General features: G+C 44.6%; 1 protein-coding gene across 2 annotated transcripts in view; it reads right to left on the reverse strand.

Annotated features, from left to right (window-relative positions):
- Positions 1–10,543: 10,543 nt before the first annotated feature.
- Positions 10,544–20,424, reverse strand: part of pnpla7b (patatin-like phospholipase domain containing 7b) — a 382,057-nt gene continuing 372,176 nt past the window's right edge. For both annotated transcript variants that reach the window (XM_068012742.1, XM_068012741.1), the window contains 2 exons: positions 20,224–20,330; positions 10,544–13,352 (listed from right to left, as the gene is read on the reverse strand). In XM_068012742.1, the coding sequence (XP_067868843.1) occupies positions 13,290–13,352; positions 20,224–20,330 (170 nt within the window). In that variant the 3' untranslated portion in view covers positions 10,544–13,289. The remainder of the gene's footprint in view (positions 13,353–20,223; positions 20,331–20,424) is intronic.

The raw sequence follows: 20,424 nt of genomic DNA on the forward strand, positions 1-20,424 counted from the left end.
GCAAAGGTACATTCCAGGAGGAGGTGGGCGACCGTCTCTTCCCTCAGCTACTTCTTGCCCATCACATTGGATGCTTAGGAGGCCAATTAGTGCCCAATAAATGGGCTTCAAATGGCTGAGGTTCTAGGCTTACACCTTTATAGTGACAGTGGTTGTGCACCATATTGAGTTGAAGTCACTGACAGACATCTAGTGTGCCTCTTCCGCGGTACTATACCTTTCAGAAGAAGAAAGCACAACCTTAAATTCAGAACTAGGCCATTCAATCGTGATGTCAAGAAGTACTTCTTCACTCAAAGGGTAATGGAAATCTGAAACTCTCTCCCCTAAAAGGCTGTTGAGGCTGAGGATGAACTGAAAATTTTTAACTGAGATCGATAAATTTCTGTTGGGCAAAGGTGTCAAGGAATATGGAACCAAGGCAAGTAGATGGGTAGATGGTGAGTAGGGGTAGGTGGTTAAAATGCAGATAAGCCATGGTCTAATTCAGGCTTGAGGGGTTGAATTTGGCCTATGGGTCCAAAGTGGATTCCTTTACTATTTCCCAATCTCGATTTCTACTCAGGGGCCAGCGCACAAGCTGGACCCTGTCCTCACTCAAATTCCACACTTCCAGGAGGCCCCTCCAAAGCAACAGTACAAATTTAAGAATCCCAGGAAATGAAAACAGATTTGGACTCAGTTAACCTTGTAAAACAGCAACCCGAACTACAAACAAACCGAACTAATTTGAAAAACCACAGCAAAAATTCTGAAATCCTAAATAATAAAGACAGAACTTGATTTATTTAAATCATTAGCCTTTGACAGTGATTAAATCTCACAAGAATTTTGCATTGGATTGGCTGCTGTTCACTGCAAATGTTATCTGGAAACACTGCTTCAGTCCGTTTCCCATGAAAATATTTACCAATGTGGATTCTTTGGGATGGATTTAGTGCTGGAGGCCGGGCTCCTGGCGCTGGGTCAAAAAGGCGGGGGGGGGGGGGGGGGGGTGGGGGGTGGGCCCGCCTCTGCATTTCTCAGCCCCCGGGAAGATACTTGGTCTTATTGTGTCAAAGTTTTAGGAGGTGGGATCCCCATCCCTTGAAAGACTTTAAAGGGACAGGGACCACCCCCCCCCCCCACCCCCCCCCCCCCCCCGCCTTCCAAGAGCTGCCGGCCAATTGGAGGGCTAGCAGCTCAGCAGTACTGCTATCGCCACCGGGAGCGGTGGCCACTGCTGGTACTGCAGAGGCCTTGAACCCGAGCCCAGCAGTGGATCCCCGGACAAGAGGTAGGTGAAGCGGGGTCGCTGGGGCCAATCTGGAAGTCCCCAGCATGGGGGCTGCGAGGGTGGTCTCGTGGTCTGGGGGATGGATGTCTCATGGGTGAATTGGTTCCTGGTGCGGGTCCTCTGTAGGCCACAAATTGCCCACAGAGGAGGGCCCCCCCCCACCCCGCAGGCTCGCAGGGAGGGCGCCTTGTTTTACAAGGCATCCTCCCCATGCGGCAGAAGCCTCCCCGCTGCTCCTAAGACCCCAGCGGCGGTGGGAAGAGGCCCCTCAATTGGCCTATCGATGGGAAGGCTGTCATTGGCCTATCCCACCCCCGGGAATATCGCTGGGCAACGGGGAAGGCCCTCCACCCTGCCGCCAACCCCTCGCCCCCACCACCCATCACGATACTCCGCGTCCCCTGCCTCCAATCCCGCTTTCGGGGTGGGGGGGGGGCCCGTAAAATCTAACCCTGTGTGCTTTGCAAGGGTTGCAACCATTTTCAAAGCATCAAGAAGTTGCAACCTCTCCCTAATTTAGTTTTAGGAAATATAATCAATATTACAGTCAGGACCAATGTTAACCAATGATATTACAGCGTTTCTTCAAGTCTGCAGGATTGACGCTGCCTGAGGCTGCACTTACTGGGCCTAGCATAAAATGAGATGCGTTTACTTAATAATGGTGCTGCAATTACATTGAGTGTAGCCTGAATTCAGTGCAAGATGGCAAATCTGATAGCAGAGTGAAGCACAGTGAGGTTCCTAGAGGAGGGAGTCTTGTTTCATGGTGTCAGTTGTTCAGTCACTTGCGCTCCTGCCTCTAAGTCAGCAGATCATGGCTTCAAGTCCCATTCCAGGATCCAAAGCACAAAATTCCGATGCAGTAGTGTCAGAGTTGCTTGCTTTTGGATGAGATGTTAAACTGAAACCCTGACTGTCCTTGTAGGTATATGTAAAAGATCCCATGGCCAAGATCACCAAAACAGATTATCTAGTCAGTTATCTCATTGCTGTTTGTAGAAGCTTGCTATGTGCCATTTGACTGTTGTATTTCCTACATAACAACAGTGACTACACTTCAGACATATTGGCTGTAAGGCGCTTTGGAATGTCCTGAGGTCATGAAAGGTGCTATATAAATGGAAGTTCTTTCTTTCTTTTCCACTTCCCTACAGAGTCAGTTTAGTGTTAGTGAGAAGTTGCACTGGTGCGTTGCACTGGTGCTCAACTTGTGGAGTTTGTCGCTTTCTGAACAAATTCCTAGCCATAGCCAGAAGCTCCCTGTGCTGAATACTGCATGCACCTCCCTCGCTACATTCCTGCATTACTGATAATCCTTTATTAGCACCCAAGGGGTGGACTGTACTTAGGTTTGAAGAGTGAGGTGGAGAGTTACATTTTGCACAGAGGCGGTTGGATATATAGAATGGACTGCCCAGGGAGTAGAGATACATAGTGTCAGCAAATTCAAGAGCAAAGGTATTTGGCAGAGATAGCAACCAGAAGATATGAGAGACAGGATGACATGTGACATTATTTGAACAGATAGGCTTGCTGATCTCTCACTCCTGTACATCTCTGTGTATCAAATTTCCCATAACTTCTCAAAAGTCATTCATCAACAGGGAAAATACAAACAATACCAATGGCATTCCTATGGAAACTTTGGAGTTTTGTGGACTATATTTATAGGGTATCCTGTCACAAGACAGCAAGACTCATAAATACCACAATGAGCCCAAACATGGTCCCTTCAGCCTGATGTCTCACATGGAATACATTTCTCAGAATTTGCTGGAGTGGGACATTGTGTCCCATTAGTTAGGATTATTTCCCTTCTCCTTCAGCTGGAGGGGAAGAACCACAATCCGGATAGTTGAGGGAGTCTGTGTAAGTTTGCACTAGATGTCAATGAAAAGTGAGGGCTGCAGGTATGCAGTCTAGAAAGGCGAGTATAGAATCAGTGTGGGGACCGTATGAAGCTAAGGGGCGAGTGGAAATGAGAAGTGGAGAGCTGAATCTATTAAGGCCGGAGTGAAAGCTGAATGATGTCATGTGTACTTCATATTTTTGGAGTTTGATTAAATTGTTGTGTGATGCCAATTGATCACTGTGACAAAGCAAAGCTTTTTTATCTTTAATTCTTTATTGGATTCATTATTACTGGCCACAGTACATGTGCAGTATTAAATCTATTGGCTATTTCTGGAAGTTCAATGGAATACGCAGTTTGAATAAAATTTGCACCTCTGGAACTCACTGCCTGAAAGGGTGGTACAGGCAGAAATCCTCATTGCATTTAAAGACTACTCGGGTATGCATTTGTAATCGACAGGGCTATGGGCCAAGAGCTGGAAAGTGGGATTAGGCTGGATCGCTCTTTTATGGCTAGCACAGGCACAACGGGCTGAATGGCCTTCTTCTGTGCTGTAACTTTTCTATGTTTCTAAGGTAAAGCAGAGACGAATATAGTTTCTGAGGAACTTGATATGCATAGTTTGATCATGTTGTACCTGGATTGCGATGCCCTACTGGGCACACAACAGTGAATCAAGCCAGTCCATCAATTTGAGGTGATTGAAAGGCTGGGTTGGTGATTTTGATTGATAGCTGCATTTGGGGTGGAGGTGTGTCAGGCTGCAGAGTTAGGAGTACTGGTTCTGTTTAGTCCCTTTGACCTCCAGCTCTGTGGCCTCCCGACCGGGGACTTGCTGATGGAGCTGAACTCAGCCTGATGTCAGCTGGGAGACTGAGCTGGACTAGTCGCTCACCGATGTGCTGCACCACATGCGCTATTTTGTCTCCAAGAATCAGTTTTATTTACATATCTACATTTCAAGAAGAGTGAAGGTTTAAATGAGTTGTAAAAACGAGTTTGGTTCATTTACCTGTTTAATGTTTTTTTATACTTTTCCTGTCTTTTTTCTCTTAATCCAATCTTTCCCTTTATTTCTATTTCTGTACCTGATTTTACTCTAATTCCCCAATTTCCGCCCTCGTTGTTCCTTCAATCTCATTGGTTAAGGAGATAAGACTGTTGATCCTGTCATTCACCAAGGTCCCAAATACCCAGTGTCCTTTGCTGCACCATTATCAGCTCACACTTCCTTGTGGCGCAAATTTGTTTTTGTTTCCTGTGAGCAGGTAGTAATAGCTCAAGGATGATCTTAGAACAAAGTATCTGAAAGTGGGACATTACAGGGCGCAGAACAGTGATGAATCATTTTCAGCTGGATAAACTGTGAGGGACACTTGCAGGAAGCACTTCTCAGGTATTGGCAGCTGCAATATTAGTGCTATCAGTCTGAGACTCTCACTCACCCGCTATTTCACGGGTCATTGACTGGCAAATCTAATGATGAAGAATTCACTTTCCCCCGATGGCCTTCCTGAGATGATGCAGAGTTGCAAGAGACAATTTGTTCAATGGAAAACTGAAGCTGAGTAGGATTAGCAGCTAGAATGACTGACTGGATCAAAAGGCATTTCATGTGGAGAGGCTGGCTGGGTGTGGGATGACTGCAGGCTATCGGAGGCATTCAAATGATGTGTATTAACCCTCTCTATCCTTTACAAGTGGACAGACATGGAGACAAGTTGCTGCTGAGAATGAAGGTCTTCTAGTTCCCTAGAATTATACCAGGACTAAACAGTTATCACAGTTATCATGAAACATAAAATCTTAGTACAAAAGGAGGTCATTTGGCCCATTCTGCCTGTGTTAGGAGTAAAATTTTTCTGCAGCACCTGTGGAAGAGTCTGTCACTCTAGAATTGGCCTTTATAGCCACTCCAGGCGCTGCTTCACAAACCACTGACCACCTCCAGACGCTTACCCATTGTCTCCCGAGACAAGGAGGCCAAAGAAAGAAAGGAGTAAAATGACAGTTTGCCAATTAATCAATGTGTAAGGTGTCATGAGGAGTGGGGATCTCCCTCCTTGTCTTGGTTATGCCATTGGTGGAGACACCAAGTGCTATAGGGAGTACTTGACAAACAACTCAACCCCTCCACAGACTCCTCAGAGCCATTTACAATGATCTGTCCATCTCTCAGCTGAAAATAGAGGGGGGGGGGGGGGGGTGTTACTGAGGGGGTAAACTGCACCTGAACATAAACCTCCATTCCTGATAAAATGCTCACAGCAGTTCCCTGCCCCTCCCACCACCCCACTGACCCCCTCTACCCCAGCTCTGTACTTGCTTAAAGGCTGTTCATCTCTAACATCTTCCAGTTCTGATGAAAGGTCATCAGCTTTAAATGTTAACTCTGTTTCTCTCTCCACAGATGCCTGACCTGTTGAGTATTTTCTGTTTTTATTTCCGATTTCCAGCTTTTAGCATGTCTAGCTTTGATTTATAATGCCCTGTGAGGCTCCTTGTGATGTTTTATTACCTTAAAGGTGCTATATAAATTGTTGTTGTTATTTTGCTTTTGTCTGAAAGAGGTTAGCTTTGTGGGTTGAACTGGGAGTGTCAGACTGGAAAACTCCCTTTCTGGATATGAGTACTAATTTTCATGAATCACTAGAGGCTATCACTGCCAATTGCTAGTCTCTCTCAACACCCACATCTCCTGCCTTAACCAAATTCTCTCATTTCGGTGGTGAACCACCTTTTTGAACCGTTGCAGTCCACGTGGTGTAGGCACACCCACACTATTAGGGAGATCCAGGATTTTGACCCAGCAACAGTGAAGTAATGGTGATATAGTTCCAAGTCAGGATGGTGTGGCTTGGAGGGGAATATGTAGGATTCTCCTAATGAACTGCCTCCTCAAATGCCTTTCTCCCAGCCCTTCCTGTCTGACTCCCTTCAGTCCAGCGTTCGAGTGCTGAGACCATTTTGGACAAAGTCTTTCACTGTCATTGCATTTAACCTCTCTGCAGTTTTTGACATGACCAATCTCCCCATACTCCTCCATCGCTTCTATGCTATTGCCCAGTTCCACAGGTCAAAATGCAGCCAGCATATCCCCAGCAATGGCTTCCCTTCCCTCGTGCAGTCATCTCCATAGATCCCTTCCATTTTCCCATCTCCCTACTGTCCCTCAATGACAGCTTCCACATGCTGATGCCACCCAGCTCTACTTTCCCTCTGGTAGAAGGGGAAAGAGGGAAGGAAATAGGAGAGGAGGGTGTCAGGAGAAGGCTAAAGGAGGAGACTGAAGAATGAAGAAGGGGAAGGAAGATGGGACCAAAGCAGCCGAGAAAGGGAAGGCAGGAGGATAATGGCAGGGTAATAGGGAAGGGCAACCCAGATTTTCATGGCAGGGGAGCTAATTCGTCCCTCAGATCCAGAAATTCCTATTTTTTTTTTAAAGTTCATGCAGGGGATGTGGGAATCACTGGCGAGGACAGCATTTATTCCCCATCCCTAAATGCCCTTGAGAAGGTGGTGGTGAGCTGCCTTCTTGAACCACTGCAGTCCATATGGGGTAGGTACACCTACAGTGCTGTAAGGAACGGAATTTGGACCCAATGACAATGAAGGAACAGCGATATAGCTCCAAGTCAGAATGGTGTGTGGCTTGGAGGGGAACTTGCAGGTGGCTGTGTTCCCATGCATCTACTGCCCTTGCCCTTCTAGTTGGTAGAGGTTGCATGTTCGGAAGGTGCTGTCGAAGGAGCCTTGGTGCATTGCTGCAGTACATTTTGTAGATGGTACACACTGTGCATCAGTAGTGGAGGGAGTGATTGTTTGTGGATGGGGTACCAATCAGGCAGACTGTTTTGTCCTGGATGGTGTTGAGCTTCTTGGATTGTTGTTGGAGCTGCACCCATCCAGGCAAGTGGAGAGTATTCCATCACACTCCTGACTTGTGCCTTGTAGATCATGGACAGGCTTTGGGGAGTCAGGAGGTGAGTTACTCACTGCAGGATTCCTAGCCTCTGACCTGCTCTTGTAGCCACAGTATTCATATGACTACTCCAGTTCAGTTTCTGGTCAATGGTAACCCCCAGGATGTTGATAGTGGGGGATTCAGCGATGGAAATGCTGTTGAATGTCAAGGGCAAATGGTTAGATTCTCTCTTGTTGGAGATGGTCACTACTTGCCACTTATCAGCCCAAGCCTGGATATTGTCCAGGTCTTGCTGCATTGCTACACAGACTGCTTCAGTATCTGAGGAGTCACGCATGGTACTGAACATTGTGCAATCTTCAGCGAATATCCCCACTTCTGACCTTAAGATTGAAGGAAGGTCATTGATAAAGCAGCTGAAGATGGTTGGGCCTAGGACACTACCCCGAGGAACTCCTGCAGCGATGTCCTGGAGCTGAGATGATTGACCTCCAACAACCACAACCATCTTCCTTTATGCAAGCTATGACTCCAACCAGCAGAGGGCGAACTTCAACTCCCTTCACCAAAAGACCCTGACAATGAGGACTAAACTTTCTTCTGTACTGATTGGGGTTATGATCGTTCCCATAAAACCAGGATTCCTAATCTTTGCTCAGTTGCAGCGGGCGACGGGTGCTTCAAGCCAACTGTCAATGCCAGGATGAGACATTTATCGTATCTCATGCTTGAAACATTAAGATTCTCTTTGCTAATCAGGGAAATGATGTCTTGGAATGGGCGCTGGATTGGTGGCAGGACATCAGAGACTTAATGGCTAACAAGACGTGACATTTCAAGGTCGGCCCGTTTCATAGGGGAATGTTTAATGTCAAAGATCTGAATCCTAGGTTATGCTTCGTGCAGTCAGGATTGTTAAGGTTACTAGTTGTTCCACTGAAAGCAAAATAGTGTTCAGGTGCATGCCTAAGTACTATCTCAGGATCAATAACACTTCATTGAAGTTACTTACTTTGCTAATTAGCAGTTGAGCTATACCAGTTCAATCACTTATGATGGATCTGTGACGCAAAAGGTGCAACATCTTTCACATTGGAAATATCCATCACATTGCCACCTACAGGCATAACTGGTCCAATGGGTCTGTCTACAGGGGCAAGGTGGCCCATAAAAGATTGAAAGGAAATGCACACGCCCACCATACTGAATCTAAATATATAATTGACAGCCCAATTCAATATCTTCTTTTTTTGCTCAAATAATTAGCCCTGTTGCAAAACTGTGCTGTAATGTATCTCCTAGTCCTGCCCCTTGCAAACTAAGATAACTGAATTTGTGTAGAAACAAGACAATCTCAAAATGCTGCATGAACTTTAGATGAGATATCCATGTGTGTGAGGTTTGAGTGTGGACTGCTGTCGATTTTGCTTCTCTTAGGTGTTGAGTGACAGTTTGCGTACTTCCTGTTTTTATCTCTGATTTTGCAGTTTTTTTAAAAAATGATTTTCAGACATGGAACAATGAAGAAGTCATCTTTAATGGATATATAAGGCACACTGGCACAGTATAAAGTGGACACTGAAAATACTTCACGTTAGTTACACACAGATTCCATACAAGAAATAGCCATCATATAAACTCTCTCTATAATAAAAGCAGTCCATTCACTGTGCCAACAACCATGGCTTGTTCTGTTTCTTTCCTACACAAGCTCCTGAATGTATTTCTGTTCTGTTTTTAAAGGCTGCATTAACAAACTGTGCAGCAAAATCCAACAAACACATCCCGAGTCCCCAAGCTGGTAATGGTCAGGCACCTACTCATAAATCTCCTTCATGTCTAATGTTCCTTTTTCCATTTCTTTTCTCCCTTCTTCCCCTTTTGAAGTGCAGTCACTGCTGCTTGAAAGGTAAACATGGAAGTCAATAGTCACACAGCAAGTTCACACAAACAGCAATGAAATATATTACCAGTTAATCGGTTATTGTGATGTTGGCTGAAGGAGGAATGTCGACTGGTGCCCCGGGAGAGCTCCCTGCTGTGAACAATGTCAGGAGGTCTTTTAAGTCCAACTGAACAGGCAGATGCAACTCAGTTGAAAGACAGCACCTTCAATATTGTCACATTTGCTCATTACTGCATTGATCTGTCAGGTTAGAGTGGAACTTGAATCCTGAACCACCTGGCTCAGGGATGAATGCGCTACCACAGAGCCATCTGAAGGCACTGTCTATAACATGGTACAGTTCCTGCAAGCTCTGCCAGCCTTCTGTACCTTTGACAAGTGGCAATTCTTTGTGTGAGCTTAGACAGTGGATAATTAGTTTTGATGGCTTCACAACCCACTCTAATTTTGTTCTCCACCCCCCCACCCAGCCCCCCACCCAAACAGAAATGTCCAGGAACTTCAGCTGATTTTTCATTCCTCCTCCTCTAGTCAGGGGACGCTGTGGCCAATGGTGCCCCCACCCCCAGCATGTCTCAGTTAACAATAAGCAGCCACGGATGGGACCTATAACCTTCCTGATCTGTACCATCCATTAGCATATCACACTGTCTTTAGTGTCTTGTCTTCAGTCCATCGATAGATCAAGTGACCAAATACTGGGCTTACAAGCAACAGGTGTGATAGCCTTTCTAGGAGACCCTGATCTTCTCACACTTGGATACTACAGGTGCTTCTCCTTGGTTAACCCACAGGGAGATGCACCAGAGTGGCACTGTGAGGGGACCCTAATCCCCCAAAACAAGGCAGAGTTACTTCAGGAGAAGCTTCAATGTGAATAATAGTTGAGAATGGTTTTGAACAGGCACATCAAGGCTCCAACATACTAACAGACTGCCATCCGCTAATAATGCAGGGCTTATCAACGGAACATTAAAAAAAATACAAGAAACGTTTGTTCTTAAGACAATAAACATTCTTGGTACTAAATTGGCTAACATTCCATAGCTACAGAATTAACACAGAACATTCAACCTCTTTCCATTCAAACTCAAGCAGTGATTACAAGATTACCCTCCCACTTCAACACATTGAGTCTGGAGGACACAGGATTTATATAAAATACATTGTTAATTACATTAAAAGACTTGAGACGGCTGGACATTAACTGGAATTTTATTTTCCATTTCACCACCACCCCGCTTCTCCCAATAAATAGATCGGGTGGTCCCTAATCATCTTGGCAACCTCTCTGCAGCACTGGTCAGTGTGCTTTCCATCGCCGGGCTTGGATATTCAAAGCTCAGCTCGCTGCATCATTCCAGCAAAGTGTTAGTAACGTGCCCTTCCTCAGCAAGAGAACCGAACTGAACTTGTGCAATCACTGGATAACTGGAGAGCTTCGCTACTGGGCCACATAGCTCCAGTGCAGCTCAGTAGAGGCACCAAACCCATCAAACTGTCATCTTACAAACAGGGTCACATTTCAGACAGGATGTGGATAGTTAACAATAGTGTTATGGGGCAGCTTGATCTGCATTGTGGAGTTCTGCTCTGGCTTTCAGATTTAAATTACAAGGAGCTCTGGCCCATTGTTAATATGCTCCCTACACCTACCTCGATTTGATATCGAAACTCTCTCACCATACATTTCACTTTATTGAAAGAGCAAAACATTCCAGAGATATTAATTAAAAAAATGTTGCTCTAAGCAGTTAAAATACTTTTTTATTTTACCATCTCTGATGGAATGTGTTCTGGCAGCAGCTGTGCATATTTGTGGCCAGGCTCAAACGGAAGGGGATTAATTCTTCCATTGTCAAGACACTCTTCACCAGTTAATAACCACCAGCCTCAACTCTGAACAATGCAATTTTCAATTACATTAAATATTGCATTGATTATTGCAAAAAAAAATTCCTTCACTCAGCTCAGAGCCGAGATGGCTACAGGAAGGGTCACAAATTCACTGTGACCATACTTCATATGTCAACAGTCTTTTTGGCTATTAGTTTTTTTTTTGTGTGTCAGTCACTCCTATTAAGCTTTCAACTTGCTTCAGGACTCCAATTACATGATGGAGAGGCGTGATTTATGGAGCATGACTTCCCCCTTTCAATCTCCTTTGATGGAACTGCCAGGAGACGCTATTATAGGCTCACGTGTTCCTGTTAGTGTTTCTAGCTTCAACGTTTTAAAGAAAGCAACTAGAAAAACACAAATGGAATCATTGTTAAGACTTCCCAAGTCTTCATCAGATTCAGGCCCCTATGACAGAAGATGAACAGTTGTCTCTGCGGGATACCTGCGCTCATTTCCACCACACAATAAATCTCAACTGCTTGAAAGTAAACATCTTTTATATACCGGGCTGGTCCGTCCTATAGATAACACAGCCACAGACAGATCGACAGCTTTTAAGGGGCTAGAGTGGGCTTCTGGGAAAGCTGGAGAGATGCCTGTTGCATCATAATTTGTGCCTTGGTGGTATTGTTGGCTGGTTGTGTAGCAAAGGAAGCTCCCCCCAAGAGTCTGATCATTACTCTTCACCATGTCATTAACTGGAGGAAGGGGAACAAAAGGAAAAGCTGCTTGAATGGACAATCAGTATGAGGCAGCCTTGGCCAAGGTCTGGGAGCAGGTTACCTGTCTAGGCTGTTGGGAGGCGTTTTTCCACATCTGCAACGGCTAGCCCATGATTTTCCTGTCCATTGAAATGAAGTGCGGGGGGGGCGGGAGAAACTGCAGGCACAATGTAGAACCCTGGCAAATGTTTGTCAGGTAAGGGTGGATGTGTCAGGTGGGGGATTGAAATATCAGAGATAGAGGGAAATTAGTCCTTACTGTGTATATTTGTTATATTTTTATATCTACAAGGTAGAGTCCCATCTTTTCAGATAGTGACATGCTGCAGATGGTGACAGACTATTTTGCAGTATTCACTTGTGGAATGATTACAGCTATTGATCCTGCCGTGGGACAGTCGCAGATATGGAGAGGACTCAGAGGACACAGGTTGGGGCACAATTGATGCTGCCTTTTAGTCGCATTGCTCTCTCATTTCCTTGGCACATTTTGCTCATGTTATTCAATCAATCGGTCTGCACATAGGTTTAGCTCAAACAGCACAAAGCAAACCTGGAAGAAATGGTGGGGAAGCCAAGACTGGCACAATTCAAATGCCAGGGAAATGCACACAATATAAATCAGTTGTGCAAGTATTACACTCTGGAAAAGATCAATCACCGTGTTGTGTCCATCTTTTCAGAACAACCCAAATCTCCATACAACACTAGACCACACTCCTTCAAGTTATTGGCAGTAAACCATGAGGGATGGCAGGACGGGTCAGCACACTATTGAGGGCAGGCACTTAGTGTGACCATCTGGACGGGTCTGAAGTGAACAGTCCCGGTTCAGGGGGGGCTGCTGCTTAGTCATTCAGAACTGAAAATCGACCAAAAACCAAAAAAAAAACAATAGTTCTCCAAAGCTGTGTATTCGGAAAGGTTGCACGAAATGAAACAGGTCTTCATATGCGTGGCATTTTTTTGGCACCCTCCCACAGCCCAAGCAGAAGGTGGGTGACTGTTTTATATGAGGACGGAAAGATCAGAGGGGTAGCAGTTGAGGGCTGCTGTCCTGCGCCTCCTACTGGGAACCTGAGGAGAGCATTTTGGCAACAGGTCTCCCACTCCCTCTTCCACTGTTCCTGCAGTTGCAGGAGTGCATTGTAAGGCAAATATAAACTGCTGAACCTTGTGCTTAAAAACACTTTGGCACAAGCAAGATTAAAAGCTATATCATGACACTGAAAGGAGAACTATGTATGGATTTAAAGTGCTAAATGAGTCTGTGCGACTCTCTCCTGAAACCTTCAAACAAATCTATTGACAGCAGGGGGAAAAAATGAGGTGTTTTCAAAAAGTTCTGAAATAACTCAGAGATTGACACACTAAACGCCATCTGACTCTTAAGTTCACAGTCTGAAAAACTATTTATGTACAATTTGGTTTACGCAACTGGATCTAAGGCCTCAATTTCACACACCCATTAATTGTTAATAGCAAGGATGTGGCAGGTAATGTTGCTATGACAACCTCGTCACAAACACTCTTCTCTTCCCACAGCGCCCCCCCCCACCCCACCAAACTCCCCAAAATTTTGTAATGTGAAACAGAGGAGGCTGTTCGATTAATATAAAGAACAGTGTGGCAAGCAACAATAGGATTCAAAACAAATAAACCCATAGTCATGCCAGGATGCAGCCTGGTGCTCCAGTCCATTAGGTCACAGTGCTCTGAGCTCCAGAAGTAGAGTTGCTCTTCCTGAATTCACACTCTTCATCCTGTTAACATTAAAAAAACAGACTGAAATATATTATGCTGAGAAATCCATCTGCTAAACCTTCAGTGTGCCTCTGAGCAGTAGGCCTTACCCTCAGTTAGGCCTAATTGCCATGGCAACTATGCAAAGGCTCTTATTTTGCAAAGAACATCAAGATTAACCAAACAGACGAGAATGGCATTGTTGATGTTTTGATTCATTGGAGTGCAACTCTGAACTCAGGTCAGTCATTCAATTGATACCGTGGCCTAGAAACTTGGCAGTGCAGTCCCTGTTTTACAGGCGCAAAATGGCCTCCTAAGCCTTTAAATGGCAGGCAGGAAGCGCACACTCATTATGAGTCAGAAGTGCACCCCCCACCATATTGGTAGCAATGCCCAAGCCTGAAAAAGGTGTTAGGTCTCTTATTGTCATATGCAAAGGGTCTAATGCTTGTTTGAGGACCCCCCCCACCAACCCACTCCTCCGCAAGACTGTTTACCCTGAGGCAGCCAGTGCGTGCAACAGCTGCATTCAGGAAAACCAGGTTTACATGCAGCTTGAAGACCACAACCAGCAAGGTGAGATTTAAAAATATTACCCAAATGTGGAGCTGGGAGGAGGAGTGCTTTTCCTGACCTCATGTGCAAAGAATAGAGGCTGCAGTGGTCCTCCCACCCAGCCGATGGACCCTGATCCCTCCAACTGCAACCAATCCTGACAGATCCCAGCAACCCCCAACCTTATGTTCAAAGATGGCACACCTGGATTTCTAGGTCTGTCCATATTTTGTACAACTATAAAGTCTGCTTCCATTAAAATGCTGTTGGAGGTTATGACCCTCAGTTGTGGACTACAAAACTGGAAACCGAAGACACACCACTGCATTTCAGTCACTGTGTACGGTATAACTGCAAATAATTCCCTGCATTACAGACCCCCTTCTATAGTATAATTATGAATAACCCAAAGCACCTCTTATCTATGCATGGTATTACAACTTTCATTTGCGTGGTGCCTTCAAAATACTGGCACGCCACACAGTGGGACCGATCAGGAGCCGACCAGGGCAAGTGACTGATGGGGTGGTGAAAGAGCTGGGTTTTGAGGAAGCTTTGGGAATAGATGCAGCAAGGCAGAGATGTTTTGGAAGCATTCTGCATTGTAGATCTCTTGCGAGGTATAATGATAAATAACTCAGCGTGTTGCAGACCTTATGTGAGATAGAACAGGCACAGAGTGAGACAGAAACAGGACAGTGGGTGGGGGGGGTGGGGGGGAAGGCAAGAGAGGTAGAATACAAGAAAGAGTGCATGGAACAGTGCAGAAATCTCAGTTCAGTCCTCAGAAGGTCAAAAGAAGTGTCAAATGGCTAAGTGAAACACAGAAGGAGGTGAAACTTACCAGTTTAGGGAGAGATTAGGAAAAGGCACCGATACAGTCATCAATGTACCAGAAAAAGATGTCGGGAGGGGGCCTGAGTCGGACGGAAACAAAGAATGTTCTGAAAAGGTAGGGATAGTTGGCACCCATGTGGGTTCTCATAACAATACCTTATATTTGGAGGAAGTGAGTGGAATTAAAAGAAGTTCTTCAACGTAAGGACAATTTCAGGCAAGTGGAGGAAGGTGATGGTGGATGGAGACTGGTTGAGCCTCTGTTCAAGGAAAAAGTGGAAGGTCGGAAGGCTGCTCTGGTGGGGATGGAGCTGTTGAGGGATTGGACATCCAGCATGTTCTGTTTTTATTTCAGATTTCCAGCATCTTCAGTATTTTGCTTTTGCCCATAAAAAAAACATTGTGTGATTGACCAGTTGCTCTGTTTTTAGTGATGTTGGGTTAGGGAGGAATGCTAGCCAGGTCATGCTCTGTTCGGAGCATAGGAACAGGAGTACTCCATTCAGCCACTTGAGCCGGTCTACCATTCAATTAGATCATGGCTGGACTGTATCACAATTCTATTTACCCACCTTATCTTCCAATCACTTCACAGAATCACACATTGAGATGGACTTTCAGAAGGTATTTGCTAAGGTCCTTTGTAAGAGATTGCCAGCTAATGGTGAAGCTCATGGAATCAAAGGCAAATTATTGACCTGGTTAGGAAATTGGCTGAGTGGTAGGAGACAGTAGGGATAATGGACAGGTACTCTAAGTGGCAGGATGTGGTGAGTGGTGTACCGCAAGGATCTGTGTTGGGGCCTCAACTATTCACCATATTTATTAATGACTCAGAAGATGGGATAGAAAGCCACCTATCCAAATTTGCTGGTGGCATTGTAAGCAGCGTAGATGGAAGTGTAACATTATAAAGGCATATTGATAGATTAAGTGAATGGGTAAGACTGTGGCAAATGTGAGGTCATCCACTTTGGACCTATAAAGGATAGAACAGAGTACTTTCGGAATGGTGAAAAGCTAAAAACAGTGGCGGTCCAAAGAGACCAGGTACACAGATCATTAAAATGCCACAACAGCAACAAAAAATAATCAAAAAGGCTATTGGAATGCAGGCTTTTATCTCCAGAGGACTAGAAAACAAGGGGACAGAAGTCATGCTTCAGCTATACAAAGCCCTGGTGAGACCACACCTGGAGTACTGTAAGCAGTTTGGGACATGATCCATAAGGAAGGATAGAGTGGCCTTGGAGGGAGGGCAGCATAGGTTTACCAGAATGATACCTGGACTCCAAGGCATCAGCTGTGGCTCCATTGGTAACACTCTCGCTTCTGAGTCAGATGGTTGCAGGTTCAAGTCCAGGACTTGAGCACATAAATCAAAGCTGAAACTACAGTGCAGTACTGAGGGAGCGCTGCAGTGTTGGAGTTGCCGTCTTTCAGATAAGACGTTAAACCGAGGCCCCATCTGTGCCCTCAGGTGGATGTAATGAATCCCATGGCACTATTTCATAGAAGAGCAGGGGAGTTATCCTTGGTGTCCTGGCCAATATATAATCAACATCACAAAAACAGATTCTCTGGTCATTATTATATTGCGCTTTGTGGGATTTTGCTGGATTTTGTTACTGGCTGCCACGTTTCCTGAAATACAACAGTGACTACGCTCCAAAAGTACTACATTGGCTGTAAAACACTTTGAAACCAGTGGTCGTGAAAGGTGCTTTATAAATGCAAGGTTTTAAAAAAAATTTACAAGGAGGGATTACACAAACTAGGGCTCGATCCCTGGATTTTATAAGGTTAAGATAAAGTTTTCAAGATATTAAGGGAACAGTTAGGGTATATAGGGAGACTAGTTAGGGAGTCTAGGACTAGGTGGCATGATCTAAAAATTAGAGCCAGACCTTTCAGGAGTAAAATTAGGAAACACTTCTACACAAAAAGGGCAGAAGTTTGGAATTCTATTCTGCAAAATGGCAACTGATGCTAGATCAATTGTTAAATTTAAATCTGAAATTGGTAGATTAAAGGATATGGAACAAAGGCGGGTATATGGAGTTAGGTCGCAGATCAGCCATGATCTCATTGAATGGCAGAACAGGCTTGAGGGGATAAATGGCCTGCTGCTCCTGTTCCTATATTTCTACACCACCAATGGAGACCATTTGGCCCATCATGTACGTTTCAGCTCTTTAAAAGAGATATCCAATTAGTCCTATTCCCCTGGTCTTTCCTTGTAGCCCTGCAAATTTATCCCTTCCAATTCCCTCTGGAATATTACCATTGAATCTCCTTTCACGTCCCTTTTAGGCAGTCCATTCCACATCGCTAAACTCAATGCATAAAAAAATTCTCATTTTCCTACCTGGGTTTTTTTTTTTGCCAGTTATCTTAAATCTGTGTCCTCTGGTTACCAACCCTCCTTCTGGTGAAAGCTGCATCAAAAGTCACCCCATGATTCTGAATACCACTATCAAATCTCCCTTTATCCTTCCCTGCTACAAGGAGAACAAGCCCAGTTTCTTTCGTAATAAAAGCAAAATACTGCAGATGCTAGAAATCTGAAATAAAAGCAAAAAGTGCTGGAAATACTCAGCAGGTCTGGCAGCATCTTTGGAGAGAGAAGCAGAGTTAACTTTGCAGGTCGGGGACCTTTCATCAGAAATGGCAAAGGTTAGAAATGTAATAGGTTTTAAACAAATAAAGCATGGGTGGGGGGAAAAATAAAAGAGAACAAAAAAGGGAAGGTGTTGATAGGATAGAGGGTCAGAGAGATTAATTGACAAGGTCATCATGGGGCAAAAGCAAAGAGTGTGCAAATGGTGTGGTGAAAGACAAAGCATTAATGCAGAGAGGGTGTTAAATGACAAAATAATGAACAGCTTTAGCCAAAAGCACAAACATGAAAAAAACAGTGGGCAGACACATGGTTAAAAAAAAATGATGAAACAAACTAAAATAAAATAAAAGTAAAAATGGGCCCATCATGCTCTGAAATTATTGAACTCAATGTTCAGTCTGGTAGGCTGTAGTGTGCCTAATCGGTAAATGAAATGCTGTTCCTCGAGATTGCGTTGATGTTCACTGGAACACTGCAGCAATCCCAGGAGAGAGATATCCCAGGACAGAGATGTGGCTTGAGAGTTGGGGGGGTGGTTGTTGAAATGGCCAGCTACAAGAAGCTCGGGGTCATGTTTCTTAAGACTCTCCACATAACTGAAGTCCCTCATCCCTGGTAGCATTCTGGTAAATCTCCTCTGCACCCTTTATAAACCCTTGACATCCTTCCTATAGGGTTGTGCCCAGAACTGGACACAATATTCCAGTTGAAGTAAAAGTATTTATAAAAAGTGATTTATAAAGGTTTAGAATAACTTCCTGCCTGCACATTCTATGTGTCTATTTCTAAAGCCAACAATCCTGTGTGCTTTACCAGCCTTTTCAATTTGGCCTGCCATAAGTTCACAACCGCCCCAAGGTATCTCTGTTCCCGCATCCCCTTTAAAATTGTATCATTTAACTTATGTCGCCTCTCCACATTCTTCCTACCAAAATGAATCACTTCACACTTCTCTGCTTTAAATTTCATCTGCTATGTATCTGCCCATTTCAGCAGTCTGTCTATGTCCTCCTGGAATCTGTTACTATCCTCCCCACTGTTGCCTACATTTCCATTTTGTGTCATCTGCAAACTTTGAGATTATGCCCTGTATACCCAAGTCCACGTTATTGATATATATCAAAAGCAGCGGTCCTAATACTGACCCCGGGGGGCATCACTGTATACTTCCCTCTAGTCTGAAAAACAACTGTTCACCACTACTCTCTGCTGCCTGCCTCTTAGCTAATTTTGTATCCATGCAGCCACTGCTCCTTGAATCCCATTGGCTTGAATAACTTGATAGCCTCACCCAACAAAAATCGATCAATCTCAGCCTCGAAAGATCCAATTGTCCCAGCATCCACAGGACCTCTGATAGATTTTCATTGTCTTGAGAGTCAGTTATCTGACACTGGGCGCCACCTCCTCTACATTTTACTTAGCCCTTCCTTTAACCATTCGAGGACTACACTGAAATTGCTGTACTCTCAACAGCAACAGTGACTTAAACATAGTAAACCATCCCAAGACCCTTCACAGAAGTCTGATCAAACAAAATTTAGCACTGAGCCACAACAGTTATTAGGGAAGATGGCTAAAAACTTGGTCAGAGGTAGGTTTTAAGGGGCATCTTAAAGTAGGAGAGAAGTAGTAAGGTTTAGGAAGCGAACTCCAGGGCTTAGGGTCTCACACTGAAGGCAGAGCCACCAATGGCAGAGTGACAAAAACCAGGGATGCGCAAGAGGCCAGAATTGGAAGGAGCTCAGAGATTTCCATGGTTATAGTGCTAGAGGATCCCCATATCCCCCTCTTGTTTTCTTCCTCTTTTCCCCATCTGCTCTGAACAGTACTGTGGGATTATTTTTACAGCCATTTGAATCACTGGAACAGACAGACGGGTTTAACATCTTATCTGGAAGTCAGGGCTCCCTCAGTTCTACACTAAAGTGTCAATCTAGATGACGTGTCCAAATGCTGGAGTTGGGTTTGAACCCACAACCTTCTGACTCACAGGCAAGAGTCCTACAAACTGATCCAAGCTGACACTTGAAAGTAAAGGTCAGTGAGAGTTTGTCCGACTTCTTTGCACACCAGAGATACTAAGTCTATTATGTCTCTGTCAAGGTGAACAGGCTTTTGAGAGCTTCAACGATTAATTACCTGTCATGCTGAGTTCTTTCATTTAATTTTTCAAGAGACAGTTTTAGTTCAGGCAACCTACTCTTAGATAAAGTATTGATTTAGGCATTTTCTAGGCATTAAAGGGGCCTCTCCACCCATTGAGTGACATATCATTTCACCGGATTTCTAGGCAGAAGCATGCAGTGATGTATTTAAGATGTTAAAAGAATTCAAGAGGGTAGATACAGAGCAACGGATTTCCGCTGGTGGGGGAAATGAAGAACAAGAGGGCATGATCTTAAAATTAAAGGCAGGCTGTTCTGGGGGGAAATCAGGAAGCACATTTTACACAAAAGGTAGTATAGCAATCTGGAACTCTCTCGATTACTCTATTCCTCTCCCCTAAAAGGCTGTGGATACTGGGATAATTGGAGCTATTAAGACTGAGATTAATAGATTCTTGTTAGGTAAGAGTATCAAGGGATACTAAAAGGGTGAGCTGACAGCTTGCGATCTGAGTTTATTATTTAACGCAGTTGTTTTGAAGTCAGGGAATGCTGTTTGTGCAGTGACTGTAAACAGAAAGAGTGAGAACAACAGAACCACAGATAAATAAATTCAAGATACACAACAGGTTTGGCTGTGTCTTCGGGACAGAGGTGGCTTTTAATGGGCCAGGTTCTCCCACCTTCCTCATTCAGATGCTGACATGACCTACTGTTCATTTTCAGCACTCTCAGTCCCTCACCAATACAATATAGCCCTCTTACACTGTTAGAGGTTTCGTCTTCATTCTGCTCACTGCGGGCACCATCATATTCGTCCTTCTCGGTGTCTAAAGCATCCTCCTCATAGTCAGTCTGGTAGTCGGACTCATCTATGGAACAGACAGCAGATGCCCCGTTACAATAGAGTACTGGTAGTATACAGTCAGCCCAGTATCTGGAGCGAGCTGCTTTTCCACACACCGG

Source organism: Heterodontus francisci, chromosome 32, assembly GCF_036365525.1.
Source record: "Heterodontus francisci isolate sHetFra1 chromosome 32, sHetFra1.hap1, whole genome shotgun sequence".
Classification (NCBI taxonomy): Eukaryota; Metazoa; Chordata; class Chondrichthyes; order Heterodontiformes; family Heterodontidae; genus Heterodontus; species Heterodontus francisci.